The following is a 13,219-nucleotide window of genomic DNA, read 5'->3' as shown; positions in this document are numbered from 1 at the left end:
ACAACAAAACAGCTTCTAACCTGCACATACATATTAATGTGATTTTAGAATGTAAGTGGTATACTTTTCCTACTGAATACATTTAAATTATTTTAGTGATGGTATAGTTTTGTTTTTTACAGGAACAGAGAGAGTCAGAGAGAGGGATAGACAGAAACGGAGAGAGATGAGAAGCATCAATCATCAGTTTTTCATTGCGTGTTGCAACACCTTAGTTGTTCATTGATTGCTTTCTCATGTGCCTTGACCACAGGCCTTCAGCAGACCAAGTAACCCCTTGCTGGAGCCAGCGACCTTGGGCTCAAGCTGGTGAGCTTTGCTCAAACCAGATGAGCCCAAACTGGCGACCTCGGGTTCTTGAACCTGGGTCCTCTGCATCCTAGTCCGACACTCTATGTATTAAAACTATACCATCAGCCTGACCAGGAGGTGGCGCAGTGAATAGAGCGTCGGACTGGGATGCGAAGACCCAGGTTTGAGACCCCAAGGTCGTCAGCTTGAACGCGGGCTCATCTGGCTTGAGCAAAAGCTCACCAGCTTGGACCCAGGTCGCTGGCTCAAGCAAGGGGTTACTCGGTCTGCTGAAGGCCCGCGGTCAAGGCACATATGAGAAAGCAATCAATGAACAACTAAGGTGTTGCAACATGCAATGAAAAACTGATGATTGATGCTTTTCATCTCTCTCCGTTTCTATCTATCCCTCTCTCTCTTTCTCTGTCTCTGAAAAAACAAAAAAAACTTAACTGCCTGACCTGCGGTGGCACAGTGGATAAAATACTGACCTGGAATACTGAGGTTACTGGTTTGAAACTCCAGGCTTGCTCGATCAAGTAACATTGGAGAATCAACTTTGATTTGATGCTACCCATTCCTCCCTCCTGTCTTTCTCTCTACCTCTCTCCTCTGTCTAAAATCAATAAATAAAATCTTTAAAAAACAAAAAAAACTTACTATTGAAAATCCAACATGAACTCCTCCTCCCTAAAATCTTCACATATTTTCCAAAAATAGTTCTAATTGTTTAGTTTCCTACTTTCAAACTGAGCGCAGTCTCAGGGAATGCAAAGAGCAATGGAAAAGGCTTTGAATTCACTATTATGAATACTACTTTTAAGTAAAATATTGTTCACTTGAAGTATTTCCCAAGATGTTCCCAGCCATCTTCTCAGTATTCATTATTACCACTGCAACTTTAGAAATAGGAAAACAAAGGCACAGCTAAAGGAAATCATTTGCCAAATGTCACAAAGTTCAGAGAATAGCAGTGTTCCTCATTCCCTGCTTTCCTTCTGAAAGCTAAACAAAGAAAATACTAACTATAAAGTAAAAACTAGCCCCTGCATAAGGTCGAGATCATAGGGAAATAGAAAGAGGTAGGTATTAACAGTAGGTAAAGCCTGACCTGTGGTGGCGCAGTGGATAAAGCGTCGACCTGGAAATGCTGAGGTCGCCAGTTCGAAACCCTGGGCTTGCCTGGTCAAGGCACATATGGGAGTTGATGCTTCCAGCTCCTCCCCCCCTTCTCTCTCTCTGTCTCTCCTCTCTCTCTCTCTCTCTCTCTCTCTGTCTCTCCCTCTCCTCTCTAAAAAATGAATAAATAAATAAAAAAATAAAAAAACAAGTAACACTTTAAAAAAATTTTAAAAAAAAAGAAAAAAAGAAAAAAACAACAACAACAAAAAAACAGTAGGTAAAGTTATGCCTGACCAGGCGGTGGCGCAGTGGATAGAGCATCGAACTGGGATGCTGAGGACCCAGGTTCAAGACCCCGAGGTTGCCAGCTTGAGCACGGGCTCATCTGGTTTGAGTAAAAGTTCACCAGCTTGGACCCAGGTCGCTGGCTCAAGCAAGGGGTTACTCGGTCTGCTAAGGCCCACGGTCAAGGCACATATGAGAAAGCAATCAATGAACAACTAAGGTGTCGCGATACGCAACGAAAATCTAATGATTGATGCTTCTCATCTCTCCGTTCCTGTCTGTCTGTCCCTGTCTATCCCTCTCGCTGACTCTCTCCATGTCTCTGTAAAAAAACCCAAAAAAACAGTAGGTGAAGTTATTACTTAATATTATTCTCACCTTCAAAATAATAAATGCCAGAAGCAGGAGAGTAGGGTGATCACTTCAATTTATAATTCAGCAATATCTGCTGGGCAGTATATGGGCATTATAAACATTATAATGGTATGTGTAAGTAGAATGAATTCCCCCAAATAAGAGAGTGTTTATACTCTAAGCGACAATGATGACACGTCTCTTAAACTGGGAATGGCAGCCTGAGAGACTAGAAAAATAAAGTTTCATAGAGGCTTGCCGCCACCACTTAGTTTTGAAAGGATTCTATACTACAAGCAGCCATCAACAGAAGAGGAAATGAAAGCTTGGCCCAACCATGATATTATTTCCTTCTTAAAACTCATGTTTAAATCTTTGCCTATGGTATTTATTTTTAAGATTTTATTTATTCATTTTCGAGAGAGGAGACAGAGAGAATGGGGGAGGAGGAGCAGGAAGCAACAACCCCCATATGTTGCTTAACCTGGCAAGCCCAGCGTTTCAAACCAGTGACCTCAACGCTCCAGGTTGACGCTTTATCCACTGTGCCACCACAAGTCAGGTGCCTATGTCCTTTTTAAACAAACACTTGTAGTACTTACTACTTAAGACCCTTAATCTACAACACCATCTTTCTTCTAATTGACCCAAGATATATTTCTATCCAGGGTAAATTTACCCAGCCTTTATATTACTTGTCCATTCACAAAGTGAGGTGAACATGGAGAGCAGCTGGGTCTCATCTTTTCTCTCAATTCATTCAGAAATCATTTCCCACCTCCAGGCCCTGCTTCTTTTCACTAGCCATTCCTATGACATCATGCTACTTGTGCCCTTCTTTTGCAATCATATCCACCACATCCGACAGAATGTGTCTTATCCATGACTATAATTGTGCTCATTATATTACTGATAAATTTTTCCCTTCATTCACTTTTAACTGTCTTCTAGGTCAGTGGTTTCAACTTTTTTACACTTGGGGACTAGTAAAAATAGGAGACTTATTTCAGGGACCGTTAAGACAGAAATCACCCTGAGCTTAAGTGAATTTGACTAAGATCATTCGGTCTATAATCTTCAGACAACATCAGGGTGGCTAACTCTTTTGCAGACCAACATGAAATTTCTGGTGACCAGTACAAGGACCAGCAGTTGAAAAATACTATTCTGTCATTCTATGTAAAAATATTCTCCTAATTTTTCTCTCCTCTGAATCCTTTGCAAAGAGCAAACATGTCCATCCTGAAAGATACCATCAAACATACATTCCCTGCTCATTCTTATAAAAAATACATCTTGCCTGCCTTGTCCGGATAGTTCAGTGGGTTAGAGCAGTAGTCCCCAACCCCCGGGCTGCAGACCAGTACCGGTCCGTGGGCCATTTGGTACTGGTCCGCAGAGAAAAAATAAATAACTTACATTATTTCCGTTTTATTTATATTCAAGTCTGAACGATGTTTTATTTATTTATTTATTTGTTTTTTTATTTTTTCTGAAGCTGGAAATGGGACAGACTCCCGCATGCGCCCGACCGGGACCCACTCGGCACGCCCACCAGGGGGCGATGCTCTGCCCATCGGGGCGTCGCTCTGTCTCGACCAGAGCCACTCTAGCGCCTGGGGCAGAGGTCAAGGAGCCATCCCCAGCGCCCGGGCCATCTTTTGCTCCAATGGAGCCTCGGCTGCGGAGAGGGGGAGGGGTGGAGAAGCAGATGGGCGCTTCTCCTCTGTGCCGTGGCCGGGAATCGAACCCGGGACTTCCGCATGCCAGGCTGACGCTCTACCACTGAGCCAACAGGCCAGGGCCTGTTTTATTTTTAAAAAATTACAAGATTCCCTGTTACATCCATCCAAGACTCACTCTTGACACTTGTCTTGGTCATGTGATACATTTATCCATCCCACTCTAAAGGCCGGTCCGTGAAAATATTTTCTGACATTAAACCGGTCTGTGGCCCAAAAAAGGTTGGGGACTACTGGGTTAGAGTGTCATTCTGAAGCGCAGAGGTTGCCAGTTTGATCCCCAATTAGGGCATATACAGAAACAGATCAATGTTTCTGTCTCTCTCACGCTCACACTCTACCTTCCTCTCTTTAAAATCAATCAATAAATAGCCTGACCAGGCGGTGTCACAGTGGATAAATCATTGAACTGGGATGTGAATGATCCAGGTTCGAGATCGTGAGGTTGCCAGCTTGAGCGTGGGTTCATCTGGTTTGAGCAAAGCTCACTAGCTTGGGCCCAAGGTCGCTGGTTCGAGCAAGGAGTTACTTGGTCTGCTGAGGGCCCATGGTCAAGGCACATATGAGAAAGCAATCAATGAACAACTAAGGTTTCGCAAGGAAAAACTGATAATTGATGCTTCTCATCTCTCTCTGTTCCTGTCTGTCCCTGTCTCTGTAAAAAACAAACAAACAAACAAAAAACTCAAATGAGGCAAGGCAAGGAATAACGCCTGACCCATTGTAGACCCTCAATAAAAGCTGGCAATTGCCTGACCTGTGGTGGTGCAGTGGATAAAGCGTCGACCTGGAAATGCTGAGGTCGCCGGTTCGAAACCCTGGGCTTGCCTGGTCAAGGCACATATGGGAGTTGATGCTTCCTACTCCTACCCCCTTCTCTCTCTGTCTCTCTCCTCTCTCTCTCTCCCTCTCTCCTTTCTAAAGTGAATAAAAAAAAAAAAAAAAAAAAAAAAGCTGGCAATCGTTACCATTTAAAAAAAATCAATCAATCAATAAAAATAAAATAAAGGAAATACATCTTGCCTGGGCCCTGGCCGGTTGGCTCAGTGGTCGAGCATCGGCCTGGCATACAGGAGCCCCGGGTTCGATTTCTGGCCAGGGCACAGAGGAGAAGCGCCCATCTGCTTCTCCACCCCTCCTCCTCCTCTCCTTCCTCTCTCTCTTCCTCTCCCGCAGCAGAGGCTCCATTGGAGCAAAGTTGGCCCGGGCGCTGAGGATGGCTCCATGGCCTCTGCCTCAGGCACTAGAATGGGTCTGGTTGTAACAGAGCAACGCCACAGATGGACAGAGTATCGCCCCCTGGTGGGCACCCTGGGTGGATCCTGGTAGGGCGCATGCAGGAGTCTGTCTGACTGCCTCCCTGTTTCCAACTTCAGAAAATTAAAAAAAAAAAAAGTACATCTTGCCTGACTGATGGTGGCACAGTGAATAGTGTGTTGACCTGGGACACTGAAGACCCAGGTTCAAAACCCTGAGGTTGCTGGCTTGAGCACAGGTTTGTGGCTTGATCCCAAGGTTGCTGGCTTGAGCCACCTTCTGACCCCTGTCAAAGCACATAGGAGTAATCAATGAACAACTAAAGTGATGCAACTACAAGTTGATGCTTCTTATCTCTCTCCCTTCCTGTCTTTTTCTCTCTCAATAAAAATAAATGGCAGAGCCTTAAAAAAATACAACTTTGCATTTTTTAAAATTGATTTTAGAGAGAGAAAGGAGGGGTTGTGAGGGAGGGAGAGAGAAAGAGAAACACTGACTTGTTGTTCTACCCACTCATGCATTCATTGGTTGATCTCTGTACGTGCCCTCACGGGGAGGACCAAATCTGCAACCTTGGCGTATTAGAATGACAGGACACTCTAACCAACTGAGCTACCTGGCCACAACCAAAAGATACACCTTTAGATTCTATTCCCTAAAAGTGAATGTTTGCCAAGTTCTATTTTAAATACTTCTACATATGCCTTTGGGCCAGCCAGCTAAAACCTAGGTTTTCTCTATCATGTATCCTGAAAAACGCTCAGTCTTTGCTTTGAAGCCTCTGACTTAAAAAGCAACATTAAAAATGAAGCCAAAAAAACTCTAGAAGCAGTAGCATATACATATGGCAAAAAGCTTACAAAAACAGACTCCTCTAAAGCTTTATCTGAAATGTAAAGTGGGAAAAGGAGGCCCTGGCTTGTTGCCTCAGTGGTAGAGCGTCGGCTGGCGTGCAGGAGTCCCAGGTTTGATTCCTGGCCAAGGCACACGGGAGAAGTGCCCATCTGCTTCTCTACCCCTTCCCCTCTCCTTCCCCTCTGTCTCTCTCTTCCCCTCCCACAGCCAAGGCTCCACTGGAGCAAAGTTGGCCCGGGCGCTGAGGATGGCTCTGTGGCCTCTGTCTCAGGCGCTAGAATGGCTCTGGTTGCTAGAATGGCTCAGAGATGCCCCAGATGGGCAGAGCATCGCCCCCTGGTGGGCATGTCGGGTGGATCCCGGTTGGACGCATGCAGCAATCAGTCTGACTGCCTCCCCAGTTTCCAACTTCAGAAAAACACACACACAAAAAAAAGTGGGAAAAGGAGCAAAAAACAAGTGGAAAACAGAAAGAAATGAAAAGGAGAGCGCAAAGGGACCTCCTCTCAAAAGAAACTGATGGGAAAAATGAGCAACAAGAGAAGAGGTTCTAGAGCATGTGGAACCACATATATCCAGGGCTTAGGATAAAGTTCACATCCCCCAAGACACTTACCGTATTGCATTTTGTGCCACACACCACCTGCCTATGATTCAGCCACTGAGACGCAAACACTTTATTAAGGGTCCCAAGGTGAAACTCTCTTTCCTTCAGGAGACTGGGAAGTTGCTGTGCTGCATAACCATGCAACACTCGAGAGTAGTTGGTTTCATTCTGTAGCATGACTTCTCGGTTCTTCAGGTAGTACACTAAGGATCTCTTCACTGGGGGAAGTCTCTTCCTTTTGTGAAGGGGGTGATCCCATCCAAACTGTGGAAAGCAATATCAGAAATCAGGGCATTGGCTACCTTCCTTCAGAACAAGGGATCCTGCTGTATTAGAGAAATCACCAAGAACTCAGCCTGCAAGAGTTATATTGAACCTGGAAATACAAGAACAGGAATCTCAACAGAGACAAGTTTAGTTGAACTCTTTCAAGATTGAAAAGATCCTGCTCAGCCACATCTACCTATGAGAAAGAAGGAATGAGAGACAAGGGAATGGAAGCAGAGGACAAAAGGTTTACTAAACCTTTTAGGAGTGAAAGATTCAGATTCTAAGTTATCCTTCATAAGGAAGGGAATGAGGGACTGAATGATTACCATACCGACCCGGGCTGCATCTCTACTCGTCCCCTTCTCCCTCTCAGCCTATACTCCCCGCGGAACACGAAGGATGCAGCCCAAAGAGCCACATTTAGGGTCTCAGGTCTTCCAGGATGCACCAATAGCCGCCCCCATGTCACGAGACCCGCGCTCCCAGGCAGTTGTATAATTCAAAAATCAAACACCAGTGAGATGGGAGGCACGGGAACGAAGAGTCCGAATACATGTCCAACAAGATCTTGCCCTCTAAAGAGGGCGGTATAGGGCTGCTGTTTGTGCTAGGGGTCCAAGAGCCAGCTCAGGGCTTGGGTATTCATAGCGAGACTCCTTCCTGTATCAGAAACTCAATTATCCCTGCTTACCAGGGGCCCCCGTAAAGGAGGCTTCACTCTTCCGCCCCCTATTTTCTGGGAGGTTTTGTTCCCGATTCCCTTCGACTTCGGTTTTACTTCCTCCAAAGCCCAGATTCTGGTTTCTCTTCAAGGTCCATTCCCGGGTGCAGGTCTTGCGAAGCTGAATATGCCCCATTTTCAAATTCCCCTTTAGCTCTTCATCCCGGTCTATAGGCTCGCCAGTGAACTGATGGCCCAGCCGGGACTCTACAGGCCCGGGCTCCGCACCCCCATACACCCCGACTACAGACCTTGGGTCCCGTTTCCGGTTCCCCTGATCTGCGAACAGTATCCCCCTCTAGGTGCCTGGGCTTTATTACCCGAGTCCCAGTCTCGCAGCCCTCACCTGCGGGGCCTGAGCGTCACTCCCAGCTCCCGGCGAGGCTGGCGCTTTCCGCTTCCTGCTAACTGCTTTCCGGGCCATAGTGGGCAGCGCCGCCGCGGCCACGCAGCCACATGGGGCGGGGAAAGCGAGGGGTAGCGAGACGGCGGGTCATATACTGGGCCCCGGGGTCGTGCACCTTAGTGTGCCCGGCCCGGAAAATGGCCGGGACCCGGGGCGTCAGTAGAAAACAGGGGAGGCAGGCAGAAGGGGAGGAGGGAGGGAAGGGGCCAAGGCTGGGAAAGGGAAAGGGAAGGGGAACGGGAAAGGAAAGCAGGAAGGAGAAGCTTCCCGACGGCTGAGTGTGGAAAGGACGGCGAGCGGCTGGAACCAAAACACCCCCTCCCCCACGTCTGCGCTCCGTCACCCCTGCGCAGCCGCACTTCGCAGTGCGTCGCCAAAGAGACGTCGCCGGGACTAGAGAGGCGGGGTTTAGAGCTTGGAAAAAAGTTTGCAGCTGTTGCCTATCGTCCGGGAGCCCTTTTGTAACGGTCGTTTGGTGTCCCCTGGAGGTAGGTGAACTGAGAGGCCAGAGAAATCTGGGTTCCAGCAGCCGACCTCCGACCCCCGCCCGTGCATTCTCAGGCACCCGGAAGTGAGGATACCTAACCCCCCCTCCCCCTCGCGGAGATATCCCTCCCACAGCCTAAAGCGGCAGACACTACTGGTTGTCTCCCTTTCAGCGCTGCAGGCGTCCCTGAACCTATGGGACACCGAGTCCCGGCGTCGAGGGTTGGGCTCTGTGTGAAGAGACAAAAATCTTTCCGTATCCCTGTTAGGTGGGTCAGGCCCGGAATTCAGCATGGTAATGATTTCCCTCTGCAGAGAACCTGCCTTGCCCTGCACAACCAACCCAGGTCGGACCCGCACCCCGCACCCCGCGTCCCTCCGCCCCACGGCCCCTCGGCCTCTGGACACCTTTTCACCACCCCTGAAGAGCCCTGAGGCTTCGTTCCTCACTCATTCTCCTTCCTCACTCCCCTGGCCTCTTCCTCCTCCTGACCGTCTGTCTCTTCAGCCCTAACCAGGTATAGCCCCTGAATCACCTTTTAGTTGCTGCGACTTTTCCTCTTTTTAGATCCCCATGACCTGCCGGCCACGCTGTCTTTTGTGTTTTATAAAATAGGCTTCACCCGTAATTTGTTTCTTACATCTCTCATGCAGTCCTAAACTGAGGACTGGAATAGGAGACTGCCACTGCCTACTCCAAGGGGGCCTAGGTTATGCTGTTTGTGCTAGGGGTCCAAGAGCCAGCTCAGGGCTTGGGTATCCATAGCAAGACTCCTTCCTGTATCAGAAACGCAATCATCCCTGCTTCCCGGGGGCTCTCATAAGGGGTACTTCATCAAAGCAGATTGGATAAAATTCTGAACCGTAGAGAAGAAAGTGGCTGTTGGCTTCACAGTCCAGTTAGGGCTGGCACCACCAAGGGGATCTCTTCAGGATCAGCCTTGCCTCCATTGTCAGAAGATCCCGTAGGGGTTTGAGTGAAAGCCTCTACATTCCTCAGGAAAGAAAGTATAAACCAAAACAAAACACCCTGTGAGGACGCGGGAATGTTTTCTTGTGACTGACCAGAAGCAGGCTGCAGTGCCCAGTTACTTGCTGGTCCCTTCAGGCTTCAGGCCTCATACCTTAAGGGAGCTCTGTTGGCCCATCTGAAGTTCTGCTTCCAAGGAGATTTGGGTTTGTTTTCCAAGCTGAACCAGAGACCAGATTGAAACAGGATCCTCCCCCATCAGGTCAGCACTGCCACTAACCCCTAATGCCACCTTGGGAAAGGCAACTCCATCTTACTTGGTCAGGTCTATTCCTTCAGAGATATGCACACAGTGATTGGGTCAGAAGTGGGTCAGCTTCCTTTTTTGAGCCTGTTGCTCCAGTTCTATCTTGCCTCACAATGCCCTAGATCCCTGGTTGGCAAACTGTGGCTCGTGAGCCATATGTGGCTCTTTGGCCCCTTGAGTGTGGCTCTTCCACAAAGTACCACACGCGGGTGCTACCTGGATAAGGAATGTACCTACTTATATAGTTTAAGTTTAAAAAATTTGGCTCTCAAAAGAAATTTCAGTCGTTGTACTGTTGATATTTGGCTCTGTTGATTAATGAGTTTGCTGACCGCTGCCCTAGATGACCCAGGAGTCCATTGAGCAAGAGTCTGGAATTCTTTTGAGAATCTCTAGGCTCATGCTGGGCTGTGTTTGGATTCTGGTCTCCTCTGCCCATGTCAGAGGCTGCAGGCTCATCCTTAAGGTTGGTACACTATGTCTTGACATCCCAAGAACTATCTCTAAATGCACCTCACAGCAGAGCTCACCTTCTGTGAAACTAAAGATCCATTTAGAAGTTTAAAAGTTCACAAATTGCTTTTATTTTTTTTTATTTTTATTATTTTTTTTTTTTCATTTTTCTGAAGCTGGAAACAGGGAGAGACAGTCAGACAGACTCCCGCATGCGCCCGACCGGGATCCACCCGGCACGCCCACCAGGGGCGAGGCTCTGCCCACCAGGGGGCGATGCTCTGCCCATCCTGGGCGTCGCCATGTTGCGACCAGAGCCACTCTAGCGCCTGGGGCAGAGGCCACAGAGCCATCCCCAGCGCCCGGGCCATCTTTGCTCCAATGGAGCCTCGGCTGCAGGAGGGGAAGAGAGAAACAGAGAGGAAAGCGCGGCAGAGGGGTGGAGAAGCAAATGGGCGCTTCTCCTGTGTGCCCTGGCCGGGAATCGAACCCGGGTCCTCCGCACGCTAGGCCGATGCTCTACCGCACAAATTGCTTTTAAAAGACATTATACCAAGTATTAGGAGGTAGAACGACTGGAACTCTCATTCAATTGCTAGAAAGCATGTAAATTGGTACAATTTGGAAAAATCTATGGCAATACCTACTAAAACTAAATTATGTGTACTTTATGACCCAGTACTCCTACTTCTGGTTATAAACCCAACAGAAATGAGTGTTTATATTCACCAAAAAACACTTAAAAGAATATTTATAGCAGCTTTATTCATAATAGCCCAAATTGGATATAGTTCATATGTTAACTTATATTTATAATAGATAAAATAAATTTGGGTTTCCATGACCACCTCATCAGGTCCAATAATTTACTATAATGGCTCACAAAACTTAGGGAAATACTCTACTTACATTGCTAGTTTGTTATAAAGGATATTGTGAAGGATACAAGTGAATATCCAGATTGAGATACATAGGGTGAATCTGGGAGTTCCTGAACATAGGTGTTTCTGTCCCTATGAAGTTTGAGGTGCACCACCCTCAAAGCACATGGATAGATGCACCAACTCTGAAGCTTGCCAGACCCCATAGGTTAGGTTTATGTGGAGGTTCCATTGTATAGGCACAATTGATTAAATAATTAGCAATTGGTAATTAACTCAAACCCCAATCCCTCTCCTCTTCCTAGAGGTTAGGAGGCGGTCTGGAAGTTCCAGTTCTCAAATCACACAGTTGGTTCCTCTGGCAACCAGGCCCCATTCTGAGGCTCCATAGGAGCCCATCTTGTGTCACCCCATTAATATAAATTCAGGTATCATTGAAAGCGACAAATAACAAAAGATGCTCTTCTCAGCATTATCACTTAGGAAATTACAAGAGTTAGGAGCTCTTGTGCCAGGAACCAAGGACAAAGACCAAATATATATATTTCTTCTTATATCAAATATCCCAGTAATAGAAGTCAGAAAAGTCATTACCTTGGTGGTTACTAACTGGGAGGAGAAGCCAGGGAGGCTCTGGTGTGCTGGAAATTTATATAAATAAATAAATAAATCCCCCCAATGAGAGGAAGGGAGTCAGAGAGTCAAAGTCCTGCATGCACCCTGACCGGGATCGACCAGGCAAGCCCACTAGAGGGTGATGCTTTGCCCATCTGGGCGTTGCTCAGTTGCTCAGTGACCAAGCTCTTCTTAGCACCTGAGGCGAAGGCCATGGAGCCATCCTCAGCACCTGGGGCCAACTTGCTCCAATTGAGCCATGGCTGCAGGAGGGGAAGAGAGACAGAGAGTGAGAGAGAAGTGAGGAGGAAGGGATGGAGAAGCAGATAGGTGCTTCTCCTATGTGCCCTGACCAGAAATCAAACCCAGGACATCCACACGCCAAACATAGATGATATAGCCTACTACCTACCTAGGCTATACAGGCAGTCCCTGGGTTACAAACAAGATAGATTCTGTGGGTTTGAAAATGTTTACATATATATATGCACAAAAAGGTAAAATAAATACTATATTAAGACAAACATCTACCTTAAGTTGCATTTAATAGGTAAATGTACCCGTTCCAACTCATATACAAATTCAACTTAAGAATAAACCTATAGAACCTATCTCATTCATAACCTAGGTACTGCCTGTATTGTATTGCTCCTAGCAACAAATCTATATAGCATATTACTGTCCTGAATACTTTAAGCAATTGCAACACAATAGTATCTGTGTCTAAACATATCTAACCATAGAAAAGGTACAGTAAAAAATGGTATAAAAATAAAAATGGTACACTTGTATATGATTGCAGTACTAGAAGTTACAACTCTGGATGAGTCAGTGGTGAGTGAATGTGAAGGCCTAGGCCACTGCTGTAGAATTTATAAACACTGTACACTTAGAATGCACTTAATTTATTTAAAGTTTTTTTTTTTTTTGTATTTTTTTGAAACTGGAAATGGGGAGAGACAGTCAGACAGACTCCCGCATGCGCCCGACCGGGATCCACCCGGCACACCCACCAGGGGCAACACTCTGCCCACCAGGGGGCAATGCTCTGCCCCTCCGGGGCGTCACTCTGTTGCGACCAGAGCCACTCTAGCGCCTGGGGCAGTGGCCAAGGAGCCATCCCCAGCGCCCGGGGCATCTTTGCTCCAATGGAGCCTTGGCTGCGGGAGGGGAAGAGAGAGACAGAGAGGAAGGAGAGGGGGAGGGGTGGAGAAGCAGATGGGCGCTTCTCCTGTGTGCCCTGGCCGGGAATCGAACCTGGGACCTCTGCACGCCAGGCCGACACTCTACCACTGAGCCAACCGGCCATGGCCTAAATTTTTTTATTTCTTCAATAATAAATTAACCTTAGCTTTACTGTATCTTACTTTTATAAACTTTTCTTGAAAGATTTTGATTTTAGAGAGAGAGAGAGAGAGAGAGAGAAAGGTGGTGGGGGAGGATTGGGACGCATCAGCTTATAGTTGCTTCTCATATGTGCCTTGACCAGGCAATCCCAGGGTTTTAAACCAGCGTTCCACATTGACACACTTTATCCACTGTGTCGCCATAGGTCAGGCTAATTTTGTAAACATTAACGATTTTTTAAGTTTTTCAA

At 47.0% G+C, this 13,219-nt stretch overlaps 1 protein-coding gene and 1 long non-coding RNA gene across 3 annotated transcripts in view; one reads left to right on the top strand and one right to left on the bottom strand.

The window, feature by feature from the left end:
* Window positions 1–8,204, bottom strand: part of DCAF12 (DDB1 and CUL4 associated factor 12) — a 39,562-nt gene extending 31,358 nt beyond the window's left edge. The window contains exons 1-2 of one of the 2 annotated variants that reach the window (XM_066256908.1): window positions 7,851–8,204; window positions 6,523–6,777 (exon numbers count right to left, since the gene is read on the bottom strand). In XM_066256908.1, the coding sequence (XP_066113005.1) occupies window positions 6,523–6,777; window positions 7,851–7,928 (333 nt within the window). In that variant the 5' untranslated portion in view covers window positions 7,929–8,204. Of the gene's footprint in view, window positions 1–6,522; window positions 6,778–7,474; window positions 7,795–7,850 lie in introns of those variants that run through there. The other variant, XM_066256909.1, reaches the window with a different exon arrangement.
* Window positions 8,205–8,285: 81 nt separating this feature from the next.
* LOC136324272 (uncharacterized) overlaps window positions 8,286–13,219 on the top strand; it is a 30,484-nt gene continuing 25,550 nt past the window's right edge. The window contains exon 1 of the long non-coding RNA XR_010729063.1: window positions 8,286–8,398. This is a non-coding gene — a long non-coding RNA (uncharacterized lncRNA). The remainder of the gene's footprint in view (window positions 8,399–13,219) is intronic.

The sequence above is a fragment of the Saccopteryx bilineata genome, chromosome 2, assembly GCF_036850765.1.
Source record: "Saccopteryx bilineata isolate mSacBil1 chromosome 2, mSacBil1_pri_phased_curated, whole genome shotgun sequence".
Lineage (NCBI taxonomy): Eukaryota > Metazoa > Chordata > Mammalia > Chiroptera > Emballonuridae > Saccopteryx > Saccopteryx bilineata.
The sequence above is the reverse complement of the archived record's forward strand: the minus strand, read 5'-3'. Positions and strand labels throughout refer to the sequence as shown.